The following is a 26,208-nucleotide window of genomic DNA, read 5'->3' as shown; positions in this document are numbered from 1 at the left end:
GATCTGGAAAGCCTCATTCCTGTCTCTCCACACCCCACCCTCTCAGAGAATCTCCAAGAAAGAAAGGGTGCCAAATAGCCCAGTTCCACATCTTGGCGTCTGTGGCAACTCCTCCACTGAACTTGCCAGTAGCTCAACACGCGGCCTAAAGCGGTCAGATTTTGACCATACTTGGGCAACCCCCCCCCCCCCAGTGGAGGACCTGTCATCACCCCTGCTTTAGTTCAGCCACCTGACTTCTCCAGTCCCAAGCTCTGGGGCTGGAGGACTCAGCCAGGAGTTGCTCAAATATACCTGTTCTTTTGCTTTTTCAGTTCGGCTTGATCTGGCTTACTGTGTGGAGAAACCTATTATCTCCTTACAGATACCTATTACTGAATTCAGTTCTCAGTTAACATGGTGGTTAGTACCCATCCATAATTCCAGTTCTAAGGGATCTGACAGCCTTTTCTGACCACCATGGGCACCAGGCAAAACATTCATGAGTAGAAAATCAACAAATAAAACATTAATTTAAAGAAGAAAAACTTAAAATACCCAAATTCCCATAGGATTTAAACAAGAGTCTCATAAATAGCATAACATCAGAAACACCTTAAAATTAATTAATTTTCTCTCTTGCAAGGGAATAGACAATAAACCCAAGATGCTATAGACATTATGATTATCAGAGAAAAATGTCAAGACAGTTGTTATGGCCACCATCTGAGAGGCAGACTTGAAACAAAAGACAGAGTGCAGAGAGAAAAGGAAGGAGCTGGAGAGATGGATTAGTGGTTAAGAGCACTGGCTGTTTTCATAGGGGACAGGTTTGGTTCCCAGCTCAGGGGATCTGATGTCTTCTGCGCTCTGAGTGCAAACATGCACATGAAATCAAAATAATCTTTAAAAAACATCCTCTTCCTCAATTAAAAAAAAAAAAAAAGACATGAAGACCAGCCAAATGAAGATTTCGGAAATGAAAACATAATAAAACTATGAATTCACTGGATGGGCTGAAAACTTGGAGATGACGGAGGCCAAATGGGTCAAACTGGAGGTGGACGGCAGAACCGATCCTGGGTGAGAGAGGAAAGAGACCGAAGAAGCAAAAGGACAAACAGAAGCTCCAGGACTGTGGGGACATAAGAAGACAGCAAAGATTCCTCTCATTGGAGTCACAGAAGAAGGGTAAACATCAGAAGAACTACCCCTTGAAAAATAAAATTACTATAAACTTCACCAGTGAAAGGAAAAAAAACCACAAAAAACAAAAAACCCTATACCTTTACGGGTTCCTGGAATCTTGCACAAGGCCCTGGGTCAGATCCCCAGCACCCCCAAATCAAAAAGCTATTGCTCAGCAGGTTAAGTTCAGGAAACAATCTCAGGCCACACTGCAAAAGCCAGAAGGAGCCGGGCAGTGGTGGCGCACACCTATAATCCCAGCACTGGGGAGGCAGAGCCAGGCGGATCGCTGTGAGTTCGAGGCCAGCCTGGGCTACAGAGTGAGTTCCAGGACAGGCTCCAAAGCTACACAGAGAAACCCTGTCTCAAAAAACAAAAACAAACAAACAAAAAAAGCCACAAGGAAGGAGTCTGAGGTGACATCTAAGTGTTTGAAGAAAGAGAGACATTTCCCTGGTTCAAATATCACAGGGTTCATTCAACATATGAACTGAAACACAATATGGTACCCCTTTAAGACAGGAGGTTTCTTTATATTTAAAGATGGGGTCTGGAGCTGGAGAGATGGCTCAGAGGTTAAGAACACTGGCTGTTCTTCCAGGGTCCTGAGTTTAATTCTCAGCAACTACATGAGATCTGGTACCCTCTTCTGGCATACATACACACATACAGGCAGAACACTGTATACATAATAAATAAATAAAGCTTAAAAATAAATAAATAGGGTTGGGGATTTAGCTCAGTGGGAGAGTGTTTGCCTAGCAAGCACAAGGCCTTGGGTTCGATCCTCAGGTCCAAATAAAGAAAGGAAGGAAGGAAGGAAGGAAGGAAGGAAGGAAGGAAGGAAGGAAGACAGGGTCTTATGTAGCCTGAGCTGGTCTGTGACTCACCAGAGCCCAGGATGACCTTGAACTCCTGGTCTCCTACCTCTACCTCCCTCCTAAGTGTCATGGTTACTGGTATGTACTGCCATGCTCTGCTAATGTAAAGGACTATGGGTTTAACCCAAAGCCTTCCTACTAAGAAAATACTCTTTTTGTCCAACTATACCCCGAGCTTCTATAATTGATTCATAAATTAAAAATAATCAATAGATAACTCTACGCTGGGTATGGTGGTGCATGTCAATCATCTCAGTACCCGAGGGGCTGAGACGGAAAGCGTGTCAAAAGTTGGGCTACAGAATGAGACCTGCCTCAGGAAGGAGGAAGGAAGGAAAGGGTATAGGGGGCACTCTAAGCAAATAAAAGGGAACCTCGCCAGGCGGTGGTGGTGGCACATGCCTGTAATCCCAGCACTCAGGAGGCAGAGGCAGGTGGATCTCTGTGAGTTCGAGGCCAGCCTGGTCTACAGAGCTACTCCAGGAAAGAAGCAAAACAAAACAAAAAAACAAAAACAAACAAACAAAAAAGGGAACCTCAACAAATTCCACACACAAATATATGCTTACACACACCATAACAGAGCTGAAAGTCAAACACTAAGGGCAAAGAAAAACAAAATTGAGGGGCTGGGGATGTGGCTCAGTTGAGTACTTGTCCAGCAGCCGAAGCCCTGAACCCTATCCTTAGAACCACACCATCCAGGCATGGTGGTGCAAGTTTGGAATCCCAGGGAGATGGAGGCAGAGGAGAAGTTCATGGTCATCCTCTACTACCTAAGGAGTTCCAGGACAAACTGGTATACACAAGATCCTGTCTCAAGAGACCAACAAACAAACAAAAACAAACCATAGACAAGCTGTGTGTTAGTAACAAACATTTCAATGCTGGTGGACTGAGCATCCCTCATCAGAAAGCCAAAAGGTAGTAGAACAATGCTCTTCATGTCGTCTATTTCTATTATTTATTTACTTTGCAGGACTGGGAATTAAGCCCAGGTCTGGCGCATGCCAGGCAAGGGCTCTGCCATGGAGCTACACCCCAGCCCAGAACAACATCTTTTAAATAATGAAAGAAAAAAGACTATTGTCCCAGAATTCTACATCCAGGAAAACTAAACTTCAGAAAAACAACAGGAACAATGAAAACCAAAAACCAAATCCCACAATCTCCAAGGAAGGAGAATTGAGACCATTTGCTACCACTGACACGTAGGTGGTTTGTTTTAAAGATTTATTTATTTATTATGTATACAGTGTTCTGCCTGCACGTATCTCTGCCGGCCAGAAGAGGGCGCCAGATCTCATTACAGATGGTTGTGAGCCACCATGTGGGTGCTGGGAATTGAACTCAGGACCCCTGGAAGAGCAGTCGGTACTCTTAACCTCTGAGCCGTCTCTCCAGCCCGACACGTAGGTTTTTAAAACAAGGAGGGCCAGCAGGTGTCTCAACTAGCAGAGGTGCTTCTGCAAGTCCAACAACAGGAGTGGTGAGGTAATCATCTACCCCACACCGGGAGGCAGGGTGCTGTGACGGAAGTTATCTCTTAGTACGCCTACTTACACGGCTCTGTTTTGGGGACCACGTTAATGCTCCACATTTAAACAGTCAAATAATCCAGGCACGGCAGTGCATGACTGTAATCCCAGTACTCACGAGGCTGATGCAGGAGGACTGTGAGTTCAAGGCCAGGCTGGACTATATAGTAAATGCCATGCCAACCAAAGTTACACAATGAGACTGCCTTAAAAAATAGTAACAAATAAATAAAAATAAACTAAATAAAAAGTTTTACATTTTTGTTTTTAGTCAGGGCCTCTGTGCTGGTTAGTGTGTGTCAAGTGACACAAACTAGAACCACCTGAGAAGGGAACCTCAATTTAAGAACAGCTTCTATAAGATGGGTCTGTGGGCTGGTCTGTGGGGAATGACAGCCTCCATTAGCCTGGTCTGTGGGGGATTTTCTTGATTAATGATTGATATGAACAGGCCCAGCCCACTGTGGGTGGTATCACCCCTGGGCAGGTGGTTTCTGGCTTGTATAAGCAAGTGAGAGGAGGAAGCTATGGGGAGCAAGCCAGCCAGCAGTCTTCCTCCATGGTCCTGACTGCCCTCAGAGGTTGGCTGTGATCTGATGTGTAAGCCTAGTTAACATCTAGTTGGTTTTGGTCAGTGTTTTATCACAGTAACAGAACCTAGCTAGAAGAGTCTGACTCTAACCCAGGCTGACCTGGAAGTTACAGCATTCTTTCTTGAACCTTCTCAAGTGTTGAGATTACAGGCAAACCAAGAATAAAAACAAAGAACCGTCCCTCCTCTAATGAGGCAGACTTATCTCTCTCAGGAAGGAGCCAGAGGGCAGGAGCCATTTACTCCATCCAAGTAAACAGTTCAGTATGTGTACTTACAAAGAAGTCTTACAAGGATTGCATGGGGCAGGCAGGCATGACTAGGACTGGCAATTAAAGTGATCCTGCTAAGAAATATGTCTGCTGACATTTGCCAGCTGAGGGCAGTGGAGCTGAGAACTGCCCACCACTGCAGGAGAGACAGGGCCTCCCTTCGGGCATGAGGTCCTGAGTGCCTGGACCACGACCAGAGGCCTCCTCTATCTGACCAAGGTCCTAACCTTTCTTCTGCATCCAGCCTAACCTTGTGTTTGTTTCGTTTTGTTCAAGACAGGGTTTCTCTGTGTAACAGCTCTGGCTGTTCTGGCGCTCAGGCTGGAGACCAGGCTGGCCTCCAGAGGGCTGGGATTAAAGGCATTCACCACCACTGCCCCAGCCAGCCTAACCACTTTGTTGTTTTGTTTTTTAGAGACAGGGTTTCTCAGTGTAGCCCTGGCTGTCCTGGAACTCACTCTTTAGACCAGGCTAGCCTGGAACTCACAGGTTCACCTGCCTCTGCTTCCCAAGTCAGCCTAACCACTTTAAAAAAAAAAAAAAAGATTTATTTATTTATCATGTATACAGTGTTCTGTTTGCATGTATTCCTGTAAGCCAGAAGAGGGAGCCAGATCTTATTACAGATGGTTGTGAGCCACCATGTGGTTGCTGGGAATTGAACTCAGGACCTCTGGAAGAGCAGCCAATGTTCTTAACCTCTGAGCCATCTCTCCACCCCCCCCCACTTTTAAAGAACCCTTCTGACCCGCCCTGTAGAAAACAACCCACACTTACTCTGCTGCTCCACTTAAAAGTTAACACTGATATGTATGTATTGTAAATACATATATGTATGTGTGTGTTCTAAATTTAAATTTTTTGCAATGAATTCAACTCAGGGCCTTAAACACGCTAGGGTTACCCAGCCCATCGATTTACTTATTTATCATTTTCATAGACAGGGTCTCACTAGGCAGCTCCTGGTTGTCCAGCCAGGTGCTCATTATCGAGCACATGGTAGTTTCAAATTTGAAAAAATCCTCCAGGGAGCTGATGTCATGGTTGGCCCCATCACACAGATGGACTTACCTTCTTATGAAAACTTACGCTATCCCTAATGAACTTCTAGGCTCAAGCAATCCTCCTGTCCCAGTAGCTATGCCTAAAGATATACACCACTGCACCAACATTAGCATTTTTTAAATTTACACTTCATGTATGTCTTTCTTGGAGACTGGAATTGCCACGAGGGCAGGAGGTCCAGTCACCCTTGCCATCCAACATACAGTTCCAGGCTCTTCCCAACCACTCCCCTACTTACGCACGGAACACAGCTCGCAGATGTGAAATGTTCCTAAGACTGAAATAATAAAGACAGGCTGAGGAAGGGGAGGGCAGTGGAGTAAAGCAGAGACCAGAGAAGGGCCTGTGGGGAACCGTGAGAAGGAAGAAACAAGCTTGAAGTAAAGACAGATAGCAGGTTCTCTATGTAGCCCTGGCTGGCCCAGAACCTGCTGAGGTTACAGAGGGGTGTGTGTGGTGTGTGTGTGTGTGTGTGTGTGTGTGTGTGTGTGTGTGTGTGTGTGATCACACTCAGTCTGAAGACTGATTAAAACAGCCTTTTCGCCTGATTCTGAGTTTTCGCACTCATTTACGGGCAGACGGCAGGGAGGCGGCAGCAAAAAGAAGTATGGCTGTGTAGAGCCTGGGACAATGGCAGGGCTGCTCAGTCTGACCAGCCATTTTCCAGAATACAGTTTAGGATTTTTTTCAATGTGCTCATTAAAATTCTCAGACAGGGGTACATTGAATAAATGTTTACTTGTTATGTGGATTTCTGACAAATAGAGCAAGTACTAGCTACTGGCAGATTGAAAGGTAAGGGTAAATCTTCAATGGCCCACCTTCTCTTCTAGTTGAAGCATTGTTTCATTTTCCTGCCAGAGGCAGGACTGGCCCCAGAAAGGGCTTGTCTCCCATCTGAGCCAGAAGTCCTACAGCCTCTCAAGGTCAGGGTCTGGGCTCTCCGGAAGAGGCTTTCTCCCTGTGAGAATCCCCAGGAACAGCACACCCAGCCACCTCCACACCCGCTTCAGCCCCCCTGACTATCCAAGATTCTGAAATGAGCATATGGTGTCACATGGAACTTGAACTCCGATGAATGTGAAATTAAATAGTCTAGGCTTTTCTTCCTATCTCTGTGGGTAAAACTGAAAAGCATTAAATATCTATCTATCTATCTATCTATCTATCTATCTATCTATCTATCTATCCATCCATCCATCCATCCATGTATCATTTCTGATAATCTAAAGGTGGTTTAAACTTCAAAATACTTTTTAACCATACAGCTTTTGTCCTTAGCCACTGAGCTATTTCTCAGCTCCCCTGAACTTTAATTTTAAAGTGGCTTTTGTATAAACTGAGGACATGACCACTCCATGGTATGGTTAAGGGGAAGGTTTTTTTTTTTAATTTATTTATTTATTATGTGTACAGAAGAGGGTGCCAGATCTTATATTACAGATGGTTGTGAGCCACCATGTGGTTGCTGGGAACCGAACTCAGGACCTCTGGAAGTGCAGTCAGTGCTCTTAATCTCTGAGCCATCTCTCCAGCCCTAAGGGGAAGGTTTTAATCGTGGCTATGGGGGAACAGTCAGAGGAATCTGGAAGAGTCCAGAGCAGAGAGAAGGAAGCAGACATGACCAGCAGACTGGACATGGCCAGGAGAGAAGCAGGAACAGAGTGGAGAGAAACAGAGGAACATAGAAAGAAGGAGAACATCCCAGGGGTGGAGGCGCAGGAAGATCTCTGTGGGTTCGAGGCCAGCCTGGTCTGTCTAGACCAGGCCAGCCTGGACTAGACCAGTTTCAGGACAGCCAGAGCTACAAAGCAGAGCAAGCACTTTTATCTCCCCAGCCACCTGTTTCTACTTCTGTTAGTTTGGGTTTTTCTGTGTTTTGTTTTGAGACAAAGTCTCACGTTAGCCCTAGCTGGTCTGGAACTTGCTATATAAACCAGACTGAACTCAAACTTGGTGTCCATGCTCTGGCCTCCGCCTGGTTAGTGCCGGATTTACAGGTGTTTACCAACAGCTTGCTCCTTGTCGTTTACTAATCTCCCTGACATCTGCAACTGCTCTTGCTATTGTTTTTTTAGACAGGGTCTCACTCTGAGACCAGGCTGGCCTCCAACTCAGAGATCCGCCTGCCTCTGCCTCCTGAGCGCTGGGATTACAGGCCTGCGCCACCTCCCCTGGCTGCTACTAATGGTTCTTATCCCTTGGTCTTCTTATTTTGCTTGCAGTACAGCTCTTCCGATACATTTTGGTGTTCTAGATACTTACATCCCTCCCTCCCTCCCTCCCTCCCTCCCTCCCTCCCTCCCTCCCTCCCTTCCTTCCAAGCCTAGATCTTACTATGTGACCTTAAACTCTGCCTCCCAGATGCTAGGATTAAAAGTGTGTATGAGTTGGGTATGGTGGTGCACACCTTAATCCCGCACTCAGAAGGCAGAGGCAGGTGGATCTCTGTGAACTAGAGGACAGCCTAGTCTAGAGTGAGTTCCAGGACAGCCAGGGCAACACAGAGAAACTCTATCTTGAAAAACAAAAATAAATAAAGAAAAAGCGTGTATGACTATTGTTGTGTGGTATTTTGATCATATTCTGACAATAAAGCTTGCTTGGAGTCAGGATGGAGCTGGCCACTAGATGACCAAAATTAACCATAGAGGTTTTGGTGGACTGAGGACAGACAGGAGACAGGAAGTAGTAAGGCGGGTCTGAAAGAGGATCTCAGCCCTTTTTGGGTGGAGGAAGGGAAGAGACAGGAAGTCACTGGTAGCTGCTCTGCTGCTTCTCTGATCTTTCAGGTTCTTATCCTGATATCTGGCTCCTGACTTTTTATTGATAAAGAATAGTTAGATGAACTCTTCAGACTACAGCAGATTCTTTTTCCTTTCAATTCTGAGCCTTAATACCTAGCCTTTACCAACCCAATATTTGAAAAAATATATTTAAGTAATATTCTGTATTTTCTCCTAGTACATGGTACTTTATTTTGGTGTCTCATTGGAATGGTCCATTCTTCATCTATTGATCTAAAACCTGGGCAAGCCTAAATCCAAGCCCGGCCCGTGGGTTTTGTTTAGAGATGACTTACCTAATTTTTGAGCCCATATTATAGCGGTACCCGTGTCTCCTGCATTGCCTTCAGCTAAACATACAACTTCTTGCCCAATCTTCCATCCAATTAATGGATAAAAGCCTTAGAAAGCAAACAAACAAGCCAACAGTAAGTCACACAGCAAACACACAATTAACTGCAACACCAACCATAACACAAGAGTTTGATGATACAAACAACACCAAGTACTTATGCACTCAGTCCACCTGAGTTCAAATCCAGCCCTCACTAGGTATGGTCTCAAGGTTTCTGGACTTTAAGCCTTGGTTGTTCCAAGTGAAATGAGGCCTACCCCAGAGAGCTGCTGTAGGCCTAAACAGAGTTAATGCAGAAGGGAACAAGTTCAGTGCCTGGCATACAGTATGTACTAGAAATGTGAAGGGCAGGTTCTGCTTTTGTTCTTCTTTGTTTTGCTGTTGGATGGCTAGTCTTGGTTTGGGAGCTGGGAATTGAATTGAGGGTCTGGTGCATGCTAGGTAAATACTCCACCACTGAACTATACCCCTAGCTACTAGCTTTTAATACCTACCGGTGCATCCATGTCTCTAGACACATGGCAATGAGTATCTAAATTGCAAAATAAAGTTTACTAGAGATAACTGTGCCAGAGCACTAACTACTCTATTGTGTTTATTTGTCCTAAGTCAGGACAGTGAAATACAGCGACCACCTTTTTCTAGCTTTGACCCCTGCCAGCCTGGGAAAAGGCCCAGGCTGCAGAGTGAAGGCTGGAAAATGATTTTTAAATGCTGGGGATGTAGCTTAGCTGGAAGAGTACTTGCCTAGCACACACCAAGCCCTGTGTTCCATCTGAAGCACCATATGAACCAGGCAGTTGGCAAAGTGATAATCCTATTGGCAGGGGTGGGTGGGGGTGGAGGCAAGGGATCAGCAGTTCCAGGTCATCTTTGTCTACATAGCAAGTTCAAGGCCAGTCTGGGCTACATGAGACTTGGTCTCAAAAAACTAAAAAGGCCCTAAACACATATTCATCACTAGTTGGCAATTACCACCCCCCCAACAGTTTCTAACACATAGAAAAAAGAAAATAGGGTTGTATCCCAAGGCATACAATACTTGCCTAGCATTTGTAAAGTCCTGCATTTGATTTCCCATTAGCAACATCAAAATCAATCAATCAGTCAATAAATCAGAGAAAGAGAGATTTCAACTTTGATAATAAAATTTAAACAAATATAGTATATAATACAAATAATATTTGGAAAGCTGACCAAAACAGCAGAATCCATCTAATATTTTTTCTATTAACAACTTTGGGATTTTTGGTTTTTCTGAGACATTTTTCTATAGCCCTGGCTGTCCTGGAACTCGCTCTGTAGAACAGGCTGGCCTCAAACTTGCCTCTGCTTCCCAAGTGCTGGAATTAAAGGTGTGCACCACCACCACCTGGCAACATCTTTATTTTTAATGCTGCTAATTTAATTTTTTAAACTATTTTAAAGAAAATGGAAATTATTTGTCTCTAACAATAATAATATATCAAAGAATATCCTTAACATAAAATGGTGGCGCACGCCTTTAGTAACCTCAGCACTCTGGAGGCAGATGCAGGTGGATCTCTGAGTTCAAGGCCAGCCTGGTCTACAGAGTGAGATCCAGGACAGGCACCAAAACTACACAGACAAACCCTGCCTCAGGGGAAAAACAAAGTGTGTGTGTGTGAATTTGTATCTACATCACAAAGAAACACAAGCATAATTTTATCTTAGGAACAAGATACATCCTGATTACTTACCTCCATTACTATGTTGAGGGCTGCTTCCTGTATTAATATCCAAAAATGTCCCGGTTCCCATGGTTAATTTCACATCTCCTGTCTGGAAGCAGCACTCTCCAAACATAGCCGACTGCTGGTCACCAACCTGCCAAGGTGTTCGACTGTCAGATGCACTTCTATGGGCACTTACTTAGTACAGTTCATTCCCGTTTACAGGAGTCTCAAGATTACATGTCACTTGCTTTTTTTTTTTTTCAGCCGTTTCCTTAATTTAAAAATAAACTCCAAAGACAACAGTTCAGAGTCTCTGGACAGCACTGTGGGCAACTGACTTGTCTAAGGGGTGCCAGTGCCAATCTCGTTCATGAATAATTCCAGTAATGTCAGCATACAAACTGTACCAAAAAACTATGCCTTCTCATTCTCACCTTAGAGGTTTCACTCGCTTGTCAAGACCTCACGAATTTCTCTTTTACTACGAGTAACAGAGGTTATAATAAAGTCAGAAGCCTTAAACCACATGTATTTCCTTTCCTTTCTTCCTTCATTCCTTTCTTCCTTCATTCCTTTCCTTCTTTCTTTCTTCCTTCCTTCCTTCCTTCCTTCCTTCCTTCCTTCCTTCCTTCCTTTCTTTCTTTTTTCAAGACAGGGTTTCTCTGTGTAGCTTTGGCTGTCCAACAACTCTCTCTGTAGTCCAGGCTGGCCTCTGACAACTCAGAGCCGCCTGCCTCTGCCTCCCAAGTGCTGGGATTAAAGGTGTGTGCCGCTACTGCCCAGTCTAAACTTGTATTTCTTATTTTAAATGATTTCAATTTTGTTACGATGGCTACATATAAATACACATAAAGTTGCTTATTTAACTTCCTACAGTGCTGGAAATCGATCCAAGAAGCCTCACATGTGCTGATGAGTTCTCTACACTAAGTTACACTCAGAACTCTATTTTTATTCTTTTTAGAGACAGGCTGCATGTTCACCAGGGTAGCCTAGACTTCTCCTCTCGTGCCTCAGCCTGCTGAGTAGCTGGGGCTATTAATCACAGAGACCACTGCAGAGTGCTTGCCTTGTCTGCACACAGTCATGCTTACTAGCACCATATTAAACAAAGAAATAAAATAAAAAAATAAAAACAGGGCTGGCAGGATTGCTCAGCAGATAAACACAGTTGCCACTAAACCCGACACTGAGTTTGATCCTTGGGACTCCTACATGGTGGAGAGAGAGAACTAACTCCTACAAGTTGTCCTCTGACCTGACCTCTACATGCATGCCATGGTATGTACACACACACACACACACACACACACACACACACACAGTGATAAATGTATGTTTAAAAAATAAGAGATAAACATTTTTGAGGTCAAGCATAGCTGAACATACAACCCTGACACTGTAGAGTCTGACAGGAGGATTTTAAGTTAGGGGCAAGCCTGAACTAATAACAAGATCCTGTTGCCACCACAAACACATTTTTTAAGACTGAAAGCCCAGGGATAGGGAGCACATGTGTGCGATCCCGGCACTTCGGAGACTTTGCGGCTTGCACAGAATTCAAAGCTAGCCCAAGCTATAAAATAAGACCCTAGCATTTACAAGTCAACACATTTAAAAAAACAAAATAAATACAGAATCCCCCATTTTTTAAATTAATCTCAGCCATACCTTAATCTAACACTAAACCTACCCTCAGCAATTATTTCATTTTTATACTGACATCTACCTGGGCATTTGCATGCTAAGGGTTTTATAATCAAATACAATTTTTGTAATCTAAATACAACTTCCTCCTCTAACATCAATTCCTTATTACTGGTTTGGGCTGTTGTGATGAAATGTAATCTAAGCAGTGGCCCCTTACTACTTTTAAAACCACAGCATCAACAGAAGTAAAGTGTTACTCAGAACACAGTATCTTTAGAAAATGTAACAGTTGGAAATGGTTACAGAGTACTTCCACTGTAGAAGATTGGCCAGAGGTCCTCCACCCAGAATACAGGAGATGCTTCCCATTATATGTATAACCCTTTCAACTTGAAAGAAAGAAAAGAACTAGGCATAATGTCTGTTTCTCCTTCAGTGCTGATACTGAACCCAAGCTTCACTCTTAGTGACAAATGTTCTAACCCCCATGTCGTCTACTTACCAAGGCAACAACTGGTATAGGCACACCAAATATCTCTTCATCCACTGATCCAAAATTATGGCTTCAAAGAAGATGGATGGGAGAGTTAATTGTTGCTCGGACATATTCATTCTAAAAATTCAGCAAACTGCTTTCACACAGTCACAGCGTTAAAGAACTGATGCAGAAGCAGCAAGTGTGTTACTTACACACACACACACACACACACACACACACACACACGCACGCACGCACGCACGCACGCACGCACACGCACACACGCACGCACACACGCACGCACGCACGCACGCACGCGCACGCGCGCGCAACATTCCTTCCCCAACAAAGCAGAAAGATTTCTAAGGTAGGTCTGTGTCTGATGCTCACATTTACCTTGTGTCCTTCACAGGAGGCAGGATAGAGAGCGGTATGGAGACTATGGAGGCCATGAGCTTGCTCCAACACATCTGGGCATGAAAATATGGCGTCAGGATATGCAGGCTTGAATGCTTCACACCTCTACCCACATCGCAAAAATCACATTGTACATGATAAACAAGGACCGTCAACTACAATCAGTTAAAAAAGGAATCTAGCCTAAATTACAGAAAAAACTGCTGATTCAAAAAAGAAGATAAAAGTCTTTACCCCAAATGGATCAAAAATTCCAGTTGTACTGGCATTTGAATAATCCGTGGCATACGAAGAACCTAAATTTACATTAGAAATAACACATTTATTATCAGGTAATATAAATCATCTAACTTTGGTGCACAATCTAGACCTTTGTCTACCTTCAAATTCATACTAAAATGAATGTTTGCTACATACAAGTTTGCAGGAAAATTCCCACTAAATCTTTATGAACCTTTATAGTTTACTTTACGACTCTATTTAAAATTCTCAAAATTACAATTATGTATGTGTGTGTATGAATCACAGCGCAGAGTGAGGATAAGAGGGTAATTTCAAGTGTCTGCTCTCTCTCTCCACCATGGGTCCCCGGATCAGATTTGGTCTTCAGGCTGGGCAGCAGGCGTCTCACCAGCCGCTACCCCCTCCCATTACATACTACTGTCTTCATATGGAGGTCAGAAGACAACTTCATGGAGTCAGTTATCTCTACCATGTGGGTTCTGGGGACTATCTCAGGTCATCAGGCTTGGCAGTAGGCATCCTTACCAGCTAAGCCATCTTACCAGACCCTGAATATTACAAAAGCAATTTTACAGACAAAACCTTAGGATCCTGAGGTTTTTTGGTTTTTTTCTTTCTTTTTCTTTTTTGTTTTGTTTTTGGTTTTGGTTTTGTTTTCTCTGTGTAGCGTTGGAGCCTGTAATGGAACTTGCTCTGTAGCCCAGGCTGGCCTCAAACTCACAGAGATCCACCTGCCTCTGCCTCCTGAATGCTGGGAGTAAAGGCATGTGACACCACCACCCAGCTAGGATCTTGAGTTTTAAGTGAAAAGGTGTAGAGATGTTAACTGCCCCCCACCCCCACAAAGTATATCCAAGTACAGTGTTATCACTGTTTTATTTATATTTACTTTATTTGATGTGTATTAGTGTTGTGCCTGCATGTATGCCCGTGTGCCGCATGCATGCCTGGTGCCCTTGGGAGTCAGAAGAGGGCGTTGGGTTGCCTGGAACTGGAGTTCAGAACGGTTGTGAGCCAGCGTGTGGATCTTTGGTAGTTAACAGCTGAGCCACCTCTCCAGCCCCTTAATTTTTTTTTAAGTTAGCACACAAATCCATGTGTTTCACTATGGCACTTTTCATATATGTTATTGTACTTTACGCTAATTTGTCTCGCCCCTATATGCCATACCCATTCTAACTTTTCCCTTCCTTCCCTAGACAGACGCCTTCTGAGTTATGTCACATGCACTCCACCACCCACTTTGCTCCCATCCCTGAAAAACCTCTTCTTGGCCGGGCGGTGGTGCACACCTTCAATCCCAGCACTCGGGAGGAAGAGGCAGGTGGATCTCTGTGACTTTGAGGCCAGCCTGGTCTCCAAAGCAAGTTCCAAGGAATGCGTGAAGCTACTCAGAGAAACCCTGTCTCGAAAAACCAAAAACAACAACAACCAAAAAAAACCCTTCTTCTTTCTCTCCCATGATCCTCTGGTTTAATGACCCAGACCCGCCTATACACACACACACACACACACACACACACACACACACACACACACACAAGTATATAGATTCCACACATGAGAGATAACGTGTTATCTTTTCTTCTAAGTCTGGCTTATCTCACTTAACATGATTTCCAGTTCCATTCATTTTCCTGCAAATGTCATGACTCTTTTTTTTTTTTTACAGCTGAATAAAACTGCATTTATGTTTGTACCACATTTTTCTTGGATTGATTATGTGTTGGTGGACTTCTAGGCTGGTTTCCTTTCTTGGCTATATAGATAGGACAATAAACATAGATGTGTAGGCGTCTCTGTGGCATGCTTAGAGTCCTCCAGTTATATACCTGAGCGGTATGGCCAGGTCAGACGGCAATTGTCTTTACTTGTTGAGAAGCCTCCTTGCTGGTTTCCACCGTGGCTGCACAAGCTCACATTCCCAGCAGCAGCAGTGAGGAAGGGCTCTTCTTCCTACATCCCTCTACTCTTTAGGGTGTTTCTTTATTTAAATGCCTGTTTCCTTCGATGTGTAGAAACTTTTCATTTCGAGCAATCCTATTCCTGTGCTAAAAAGAGTCCTTTCCATAAAGTCCTGGCCATGAACATATCCTGATGCATTTTGCCTTAAGATCCTTTCTCTTTTTAAGGTTTATTTTCTTTTTTATCTGTGTATGTGCCTACATGTATGAAGGTGCCCACAAAGGCCAGAAAGGGGCGTGGGATCTCAGGAGCCAGAGTTACAGACAATTGTTAGCCACCTGAAATATAGAGAACCAAACTGGAAGAGCAACAGCAAATATTCTTAACCACTGAGCCATCTCTCCAGCCCAAAATAATCTGTGTTTTGTTTTGTTTTGTTTTGTTTTTTTGAGACAGGGTCTCTCTATGTAGTCCTGGCTGTCCTGCAGCTTGCTCTGTAGACCAGGCTGGCCTCCAATCAAGAAAATCAGCCTGCCCCTGCCTCCTGAGTGATGGCATGCCACCACCACACCCAGCTGTCTTGTGTTATTTTTATTTTTGTTTTGAGACAGAGTCTTATGTTGTAGCTCTAGCTGGGCTAGAACTTGCTTTGTAGACCAAGCTGGTCTTGAAACTCGAAGATCCACCTGCCTCTGATTCACAAGTGCAGGGACTACAGGAATGCATCACCAAATCCGGCTAGGATAGTTTTCTTCTAGTTTTGTGACGAAGAATGTCCCTGTGTGCTGAGGACACAACTCAATAAATGTGTCTACCACCCTGCCTCTGGTCCCACACAGTGGACAGAGAACACTGACTCCAGCAGCTTGTCCACTGGCTCCCATGGTGCATCACTACAACGTTCCTAGTTGTTTCTCTGCTTGGCCACACACTTGTTCTTTTCTTTCTGCCCCATCAGTATTAAGACCTGGCTGGTTTACTGTGCTGGACAAGATGGATTCCTTCCTAGTTCGCTTCTGTTGATCACTTCCTCTAATAAAATGTACTCTTTCCTATATTCTTATGATTGAGACTTACTTCCTCTTCGGTGTACGGAATTCCTTGATACATCTTCTGTATCACTGGCTTGAAAGTCAAGGGCAGCCTGAGCCTGGCTGTCCTTGAAATGTCCTTGTTTCTCCATCATCTGTAAAAGGTAGCTTTGCTGGGCATAGCACTCTTGGTTGGCAGTTTGGACTTTGGGGGCTTGAAAGCATCATTTCATGCTGGATGTTGACAGGGATGTGATGTCTTCTGATGTGTCCGCTTTTGTGAGTGAGTTGGCATTTTCTCCTGACAGCTTTCGGTGTTCTTTGCTCTGTGTTTTGGCATTTTGACTATACCATGAAAAGGTTCTTCTATGGACTACTTATGTGGGGTTCTAGGCACCCCTTCTATTGGACATTCATTTCTTCTCTTGATTTAGCAAATTCTTCAAATAGATGCTGCTTTTTAGTGTTTGTCTCTTTCTCCCATGAAAGTGTAGCTTGGGACTCCTGATCACAGATTTTCTGGACGTTGTGGTCATATTTGTTCATTTTCCCCCTTCTTGGGGTCTGGCTGTGGTACTCCATGAATTCTTCCTTTTACTCTTTCTTCTAGTTGGTCAGATATATTGGTGAAACTTTTCACTTTACTTCTTATTTGATTCACTGAGTTTTTCATTTCCAACATTTCTTATAGTTTTGGTTGTGAGCCTAGCCTTTAACGGCTGAGCCATCTCTCCAGCCCTCATTTCCAACATTTCTATTTGTTGTTTTTCAGAATATCAATTTTCCTTCTGGACTCCTCCTTCATATGGTCATCCAGATGGCTGATGTTTTCTTTTAAATATATTTTTTTAAGATTTATTTATTTATTCTGTATAGTGTTCTGCCTGCATGTATACCTGTAGGCCAGAAGAGTGCGCCACATTTCATTACAGATGGTTGAGAGCCATCATGTGGTTGCTGGGAATTGAACTCAGGACCTCTGGAAGAACAGCCAGTGCTCTTAACCACTGAGCCATCTCTCCAGCCCCTGATGTTTTCTTTTAAAATGCTGACCTGGAATTCAATTTATCTGCTTATTTGTATCCTCTTTCCTGGCATCCATCATTTTTTTTCTTAACTAATAAACTTGAACTCTTCACCTCACATTTTACCTCCTTCACTGCCTTGGATGAAGTTTAGTCATTGAGAAGTTACTGTCTTCTGAAGGAGTCATGTTGCTTTATCATGATGTTTTGGTTCTATGTTGCAATTCGGCTAGTCCCGCCCGTTTTATCTGGGGATTTTCTTAATCAGCCAGCTCTTGAAGGCTCCATCCCCAGTAAGAAAGGAACACACAGTGCTTGTGGACCTGCCTAACCTTCCCCTACTCCTCGGGGAGCTGCGGGCCCAAGCTGTGCTCAGCCTCTGCACTGTCCATCTGTCTCTACCCTGTGGGCTTCCTTCCCTCCCCTCTGCAGGTTTCTGAAGCTCTCTCTCTCTTTGGGACCAACTCTTTCACTGTCACACATGGGGTGCTGCTCCTAGCCCCCCATCTTATCTGGGAGTCTTCTTTTAGCACTCTGAAATCAACACTGTTCCCCAAGTCTTAGACTTTGAAGTTGCATCAGCCTCTTTAAGCCATCTTCCTCTTCAAAAAAAGAAAAAGGAAAAAGGAAATACGTCTAGCTTTATTGCAACGTGTGGTTACTAGTGTGCCAAACAGCAGAGCGGTGGCATGTGGAAGGGAAACGCTGTGGCAGAAGTGACTTCTGCTGTCTTAGGCAAACCTGGCCCACAGTCTCATTCTGAACAACTGCAGCGGGCCGGTGAGGCGGCCTTACCTCTGGTGAGCTTGTGTAACAGCCAGGTGTCGACAGTCCCAAAGCAACAGTTGTCTTCCTCAACCGCCCTCTGCACCTGGGGACAGAAGGACGGCCAGAAGGACGGCAGGTCAACTCACATGACCACGGTACCAAGCACACGAAAAATACAGAGCAATGGATACACTGCAATCTCAACTATGAAAAAAATGCACCGAGAAAGACGATTTCTAGAATATATTCCTCAAGATTTTCAAGATCAGTCAATGGGATTTAGATTTATCATCTATGTGGTCCACTGAAAAATTTTAGTTTTACATCAACACATATTTCTTTTAAAAAAAGAGAACATGCATATTTTTAGTTTAAATACACAAATATACTAGTATGTTACTAGTAAGAATGTAACTTAAAGAAGTAACATTACACTCTGGCTCAAGGGCTAAATCCAACCTACTGCCTTTTTTTTTTAAATGTTTAGGGCTGGAGAGATGGCTCAGAGGTAAAGAGCACTGACTGTTCTTCCAGAGGTCCTGAGTTCAATTCCCAGCAACTATATGGCAGCTCCTAACCATCTGTAATAGATCTGGTGCCCTCTTCTGGCTTGCAGGCAGAACATTGTATACATAATAAATATATCTTAAAAAAAATAAGTTTACGCATTCCTGCACAACTGGTCAAAATACAGAGAGAACAGCTGGCCATGGTGTGCACAACCGTCTGATGCACCTACAACACAACCCTACATGGAAGTCTCAGGGAACAGTGCGGAAGAGGGTTAGGAAGACTCCGGGAACCAGAGGCCCAAGACATCTACCGCAAGACCGGCATGACTATACCACTGCATGCCAACGTGGACGTGGGGGGCGGGGGAAGGGACACCTCACAGTCCCCAAGAAGATGAAGAGCTACACACGCTGGCTGTGGACAGAGGAAGCATCAGTATTCTCTGGGCACGAGTCCCCTGAAAGGTTATCTAGTTCTAAGTGGTGAGCCCTAAAGACATGCACGTATATATGCAGCGCAAAACGGATCAACAGGTTGTACTTATATGTATGTACATATGTATGTATACTATAATAATAATCACAGAAGAGGTCATGAGTTTGAGACGGAGTGAAAAAGACATGGGAAGAGTCAGAGGAAGAGAGGGAGAGGCATAAATGATGTAAATGTAGCACTCATGTCTAAAATTTTCAAAAAACAACAACAAAAACAATACTTTTAAACTTAAAAATGAGGAGGAAGAAGGGGAGAGAAATAGCTCTGTGGCTAAGAGAACTTCCTGAGACACACACACACACACACACACACACACACACATCAGGCACTTCCTGAGACACACACACACATCGGGCACTTCCTGAGACACACATACACACACACACACACACACACACATCAGGCACTTCCTGAGGTGCTCATTCACAACCACCTGGAACTCCAGCTCTGGAGGACACAATGTGTTTTTCTGGCCTCCACAGGTACCCACATGGGGCACAAGTGTGTGTGAGGGAACACACACACACACACACACACACACACACACACACACCTAGGGGCAGTGGAAAAGTTCTCAACACAAAAGACTTCCATACATCAAATCCAAAGGAGCTCGGGGCACTGAATGGCTTCTCAGGAAAGTGACAGAAAGAAGACGAACCTGTCAGTCTGTCATCATCATTTTCTAAGATAGTTTTTTTTATAAGGTCACTCACCTTCTCCCTCTTTCCTGATGACTGCAGACTAGAGGGATGTGTAAGTGCCAGGGAATGGGAGGAATGTTACAGATCCCCTGGAGATGAATGCTGGATCATTGCCACACTGTAGGTAGCTGGGAAGCCCACACCTGGGTATTATTTCTTTGATCAAAATGTTAATTACCATTTGTTTGGTTTCTGTGGGGTTAAGGATAGACCATGAAGCCTCCAGAACAGGCCAATCAAGTGCTCTGGCACTAAATTACACTCCTGTTCCCCATCCCCACCCCCATTGCTCTGGGGCTGGTGATTGAACCCAGCCCGTGGCCGTAGTAAGCAAATATTTAATCATTTGAGTTACATCTCCAGCTCTAAGCTATTTTTAAAGATCTATTTTTATTTTACGTGGACGAGTGCTTGTTTGCCTGCACGTGCGTGCGTGTGCCTGGAATCTATCCATAGAGGCCAGAAGAGAGTGTTGGATTCCCAGGAACTGGAATTACAGCCGGTTATGAGCCATCAAATGGCTGCTGGGAACTGAACCCAGGTCCTCTGCAAGGCAGGAAGTGCATCTGATCACGGAGTCATCATCTCTCCAGTTCCCCCACCTTTTTAACGGCAAAACTTCAAATGAAGCTTTGAGAAATGGCAGTATCATAGATGATGAAGTTTATCCAAGGCAATTACTGTTGACTGAAAAGTTTACTCAAATACCCTGACTGCTATAGTTGGTGCGATAATCTTCATTGTTCACTTGACACAGCCTAGAATCATCCTTAAAGAGAGGGTCACCAAGCCGGGCGGTGGTGGCGCACACCTGTAATCCCAGCACTCGGGAGGCAGAGGCAGGTGGATCTCTGTGAGTTCCAGGCCAGCCTGGTCTACAGAGCTAGTCCAGGATAGGCTCCAAAGCTACAGAGAAACCCTGTCTCGAAAAACCAAAAAAAAAAAAAAAAAGAGAGTGTCACTGAGGGACTGTCTAGATTAGGTGGATGTGGCTGTGGAGGAGATGTCTTGATTACCTTGATTGATGTAGGAAGACTCAGCCTAAAAGAGGGCTCCAGCATGCCCTGTTTGGGTCCATCTATAAACACAGAGAAAGTACCAGGTATGGTGGTGCACACCTTAGTCCAAGCGCTTGAGGGAGAGGCAGGTGAATTTCTGTGATTTCTAGGCCAGCCTGGTCTTTATAGAGAGTTTCAGGACGGCCAGAATTAGAGAGACCCTGTCTCAAAAAACCAAAACACCAAAGCAAGAGAGGAAGTGTGCTAAGTCCTGGCAAAGTTTTCTGCCTTCTTTGTCCTGGGTTCCTGATGAAGGCTGCCATGGGACCAGCAGCCTTCTCAAGCTCCTGCCATGCGCTCCCCTGCTCTGATGGACTGGAACCTGGAACCAAGAGCTGGAATAAACGCTTTCTGCCATATGTTGTATTTGTCAGGGTATTTCATCACGGCAACTGGACATAAACTCAGACAGTTGCCTTGGGAACTTCCGACAGTCTCTATGAAGACTCAATATTGTTGGTTTAAAATTAGTGAGGAATTTGTCATGATATTGAAAAAAAACATGTATTTTATGACCAAAATTATATAGAATTCAAATTTTAGAATCTCTAAGTAAAGTCTGAATGGAATCCAGCTGTGTTTATTTGTTCAAAGCTGCAACAGCTAACCATCTGTGACACACACAGGTCCTCAGAACCTAAGATACTGTTCTCTAGCCATTCAGTACCAACACTAGGCCAAAAGCATGCCAAAAAAAAAAAAAGGTATCAGGATCCCTTCAAACTAGGTAATATAAAGGTTGAAATTCTGGAAATTATTAGTAGACTAAAAAATAATTTCCTAAAACATGCTTTACACCTCAACTCATCTGTCCTCATCTGCCCAAGCTGCCCCTCCACCTCACCTCTAACTCACTCCTGAGCACCCTACAGGGATCCCCCGTGTGGCCACTGTTCCGGCTACTGCTTCTCTACTGGCCTTCCACATGCCCATGGGCATTCATACTTATTTATTATTTACATTTATTAGGTGTGGTACACGTGTGGATACATGTCTTTCTCCACTGCTCTCCACTTTGTTTGAGACCCTACACTAACTGAACCTGGTGCTCACCGACTCGGTTAGACAAGCTGGTCAGAGAGCGTTGTCTGTCTCCACTGCCTACTCCAGTGCTGGGACAGCAGATGTGTGCACAGTGCCGAGCTTTATATGGGTGTTCATCAGGATCTGAACTCAGATCCTTCTGCTGTGCGGTAAGAGCTTCACCAACTTGGCCGGGTGGTGGTGGCGCACGCCTTTAATCCCAGCACTCGGGAGGCAGAGCCAGGCAGATCTCTGTGAGTTCGAGGCCAACCTGGGCTACCAAGTGAGTTCCAGAAAAGGCACAAAGCTACACAGAGAAACACCTGTCTCGAAAAACCAAAAAAAAAGAACTTTACCAACTAAGCTATCTTCATTTATATTTAAAGCCCCCACATTTGGGGATTTTTTTTTGGGCAAAGAGCAGAAATTAAAGAAAAAAAACTTAAGTAAATAGCTGAAATAAAAAAAGCATCAAATTACACTTTGATAATAGAAAGGGTCCATGAAAGGAAAATAATACACGGTCCAAAATGAGTGGTCATTTGGAAGTTATCTACCATGATTAGTTTTTGAAATGGAATCTCACTGTACTGCCCAGTTGATCTCTGGGGCTCACGTGAGCCTCCAGCATCAACCTCCCATGATGCTCGGGTAACAGGTACACACCACACCCGAGTCTATTCCAAATATTTTGAAGATTACATTCCAGAGTCTGCCACTTACACATGAATTATTTTAAAGTAATATCTTACTTAGAACTGTTAGGTCAAACTTTTTTTTTTGGTAGAGATTTATTTATTTATTATGTATACAGAAGAGGGTGCCAGATCTCATTACAGGTGGTTGTGAGCCACCATGTGGATGCTGGGAATTGAACTCAGGACCTCTGCAAGAATAGTCAGTGCTCTTAACCTCTGAACCATCTCTCCAGCCCTAGGTCAAATTTTTATCCTAAAATTGTTCCAATATACAACTTTAAAGAAAAAAAATGGAATGCTTTTTGGATTTGCATATCAGATTTATGCAGGGGGCATGTTGATCTTCCCAGGACGGTTACAGCAAAGTGAGATACCAAAGTGAGCCCGACATACAACGTTCTTCACATGCCAAAGGTGGCTGGAATCAACGGGGGTTTCCCTTCCTTCTTTCTCTTTTGAAAGGCAACCATTTATTAGAACATACAAGGGTATGGAAAGGGGGAAGAGGGGGAGGGAGGAGAGTGATGTCAGAATTGGATGTCAGCTGTAAAAAGACACAAACATCTATTTTTTAAAGCATTTACACTTAAAATGCAGATACATACATACATACATCACTTACCCTTTAAAGAAATCAAAAGTAAACAAGTTTGACTGAAATAAAACCAAGAAACGCAACCAAAACTCCCCTACAAACCAAAAAAGGCCACAGAGAATTCAATGTCTCACTTCCATTCCGACCCCTGGCTCCAAGGTATGCCCACTTCCTACTCAGAAGAGCACAATGCTGAGGCAACCCAGCCTCTAGGCTCTCAATGGGGATTTTCTAATTCAGAAAAAATATCAGGGCACACCTATAACCCCCCAGCATTTTGGAGATAGAGGCAGAGGGATCGGGTGTTCAATTCCTCATTGATCCATCAGGGCCGACATCACAGGACAAACAGCTGTCCTGAAAACTGGAAACACAGGTAAACACGAAGAACAGCTTCTCTGCAGTAGGAGCCAGGGGGGAAGGCAGACAGAGCGGCTGATGAACTGCTGCAGAAGGTAAGACAAGAATGAACGCTCGGGGCCCTCGAATGCAGCAATCACTGTGAAACAAGCCCAGATTGTGCTGTCCTCCGTAAAACTGCTCTGCAATCAAAAACATCCACTCTGCAGAGCCTGACCAACTTCGGTTTTACCTGAGCCTAGTTCAGTCCCCTGTAGCTTACCTGACTCACCCAAAGAGCTGAGTTCCTGTGAAGGCCACAGGCCGGGACACACACTCACTAAAAGACTGACAGGTAACGCAGAAGGTTCTAGTGTTTCCCCCTCAGGAATGCCATTCCATCATCTCCCCAATGTTGCCAAGGCTAGCCTCAAACTTATTGTCAGTCTCCTGCCTCAGCCTTCCAATTGCTGGGGTTACAGGTGTGTACCATTATGCCCAGTTGTGTGGTTGATATTTTATTTGTGCTGAAATGTGGTTTTATGTGTATGTTAATAAATAAAGTTGCCTGGAGATCAGAGGTCACAGAGAGCCATTGAGCAGAGTCAGGCGGTGGTAGCACACGCCCTTAATCCCGATCACATGGCAAACAGAGTCTCTGTGTGGTCAAGGACACAGCAAAGCATGGTGACATGAGCCTTCAATCCCAGTGCCAACCATAGAGACCTGGAGGTCTGTACAGACAGACAGTGACAAGGAGGTCATGTGGCTGGGCTTCGAGCCAATGAGAAGGCAGAACAGGAAAGCAATAAAAACACAAGCCAGACAGGAAGAAACTCTCTCGGGGTAAGCTACTGCTGGTGCTAAGCTAAAGCTAGGTGGCTCTTGTTCTGATCTCTTTGGCTTTAACTCTGTATTTGGCTATGTGTTTCTTATTTAATAAGACTGTTTAGAAGTTCATCTAGGGTTGGGGATTTAGCTCAGTGGTAGAGTGCTTGCCTAGCGAGCGTAAGGCCCTGGGTTCGATCCTCAGCTCAAAAAAAAAAAAAAAAAACCACCACAGGAACCAAGTGAGGACTGCTGTCTTCCCCCCCAGTATCGCTGAGTACATCGTTTCCCCGAAACAGCTGGATTACTGTTCTTCTTACTCTTTGACGTTTTCTTCCCCGCCGTCATGACCCCCTCTTCACACATAGAATCTTTCCTTACCTCAGACAGGTTTTGTAAAATCCAGACCAATCTCAAGGTAACATGCTGGGTGGTGAAACTGAAGCGACTGACTGTGGACATTAGTTTACTTCTACTGAAAAAGTGAAGGACTCGGCAGGCACCATGCAAGAGCTGTGTTAAAAACAAGAGATATTTTTAAGAAAATACATTTAATGGTACTTGATTTTCTTTTTCTCTCTCCACCTTTGTTTTTTGTTTTTTTGTTTTCGGAGACAGGGTCTTACTTTGCAGCCCTGGCTGGCCTCAAACTCACAGAGATCCACCTGCCTCTGCCTCCCGAGTGCTGGGATTAAAGGCGTGCGCCACCACCGCCTGGCCCCCCTTTTTGTAAAAAAAGGATTTACTTATATATAATATATAATACACACACACACACACACACACACACACACACACACACACACACACACACAGAGTGTTCTGTCTGCATGTTGCCTGCATACCAGAAGGGGGCACCAGAGCTCATTATAGATTGTTGTGAGCTACCATGTTGTTGCTAGAATTGAACTCAGGACCTGTGGAAAGAGCAGCCTGTGCTTTTTTTTTTTTTTTTTTTAATTTTTTGAGACAGAGTTTCTCTGTGTAGTTTTGGTGCCTATCCTGGATCTCGCTTTGTAGACCAAGCTGGCCTCACAGAAATCTGTCTGGCTTTGCCTCTCGAGTGCTAGGATTAAAGGTGTATGCTACTACTGTCGGCCAGCCTGTGCTCTTAACTTCTGAGCCATCTCTCTAGCCCTTAACAAAACACATGGAGACTGGGGAGGTGGCTCAGGGTTAAGAGCTTGCAGAGCACCTGGGTTCGGGTCCACCACCCACACGGTGGCTGACAATCTTCTGTAATTCCAGCTCCAGGGGATTCAATACCTTCTTCTGACATCTGTGGGCACTGGGCACACATGTGGTGCACAGACATGCATGCATGCAGACAAAACACTCAGACACATAAAACAAAAATGAGTAAGTCTTTAAAAAATACTTTTTAAGAACAAACAAAAACAATATGGAGTGTAGTGGTGCATACTTCAGTACCTATCTGGGAGACAGGTAGGAAGACCACAAGTTCAAAGTCAGCCTGGGCACCATAACGAGTTCTAAGTTAGGGCTACAATGGAGGCCCCCGTGTTAAAGCAAACAAGGGGAAGTTGGCTCAGAGGTGAAGGTGCTTGTGTGCGTAGGGGACTGAAGTTCTGATCCCCAGCACCAACACAGATGTCATGAGGATGTGGAGGCCCACCTGTAACTCCCCAGACATTCTTCCTGCACCAGCTCACAACACTACTGTAGCTAAGAAGGCATCTAAGCACAGGGCGTCAGAAGTCAACACCAGCAATGCTCAATATCGGTAATAACACCAAATGCTGCAGGCTGCACCCTGTTGGAGGGGCCAGAAAACGGCTTCATCTTTTCCTTCAATAACAAGACACTTGGGAGTGTGGGGTGCTTGCAGAATTAACGTGACACGCAGTTTTTACTGTGCTTGCCACTACCCTTGACTGCTGGCCTACAATGCACCAGGGTGTCACGTGAAGAGCTGTGAATGAAAGTCTGCTGGCTAGCTACGTCATATCCATTCACTTAGTTAAAAAACCATGATGTAAATTGGTCATTTCAATCCATGTACTCTTTATCTTTCCCCCTTTCCCAGGCAGAAACATGAATTCTCTTAATCATGTTAAACACAGG

The 26,208-nt window shown here is 44.3% G+C and overlaps 1 protein-coding gene across 2 annotated transcripts in view; it reads right to left on the bottom strand.

Moving 5' to 3' along the window:
* The window catches only part of Gk5 (glycerol kinase 5), a 64,849-nt gene that overhangs the window by 18,620 nt on the left and 20,021 nt on the right, over window positions 1-26,208 (bottom strand). For both annotated transcript variants that reach the window (XM_036193276.1, XM_036193277.1), the window contains exons 5-11: window positions 24,505-24,636; window positions 17,898-17,973; window positions 13,133-13,194; window positions 12,878-12,951; window positions 12,506-12,566; window positions 10,378-10,504; window positions 8,598-8,702 (exon numbers count right to left, since the gene is read on the bottom strand). In XM_036193276.1, coding sequence (XP_036049169.1) covers window positions 8,598-8,702; window positions 10,378-10,504; window positions 12,506-12,566; window positions 12,878-12,951; window positions 13,133-13,194; window positions 17,898-17,973; window positions 24,505-24,636 — 637 coding nt within the window. The remainder of the gene's footprint in view (window positions 1-8,597; window positions 8,703-10,377; window positions 10,505-12,505; window positions 12,567-12,877; window positions 12,952-13,132; window positions 13,195-17,897; window positions 17,974-24,504; window positions 24,637-26,208) is intronic.

Source organism: Onychomys torridus, chromosome 7 (assembly GCF_903995425.1).
Source record: "Onychomys torridus chromosome 7, mOncTor1.1, whole genome shotgun sequence".
Classification (NCBI taxonomy): Eukaryota; Metazoa; Chordata; class Mammalia; order Rodentia; family Cricetidae; genus Onychomys; species Onychomys torridus.
The sequence above is the reverse complement of the archived record's forward strand: the minus strand, read 5'-3'. Positions and strand labels throughout refer to the sequence as shown.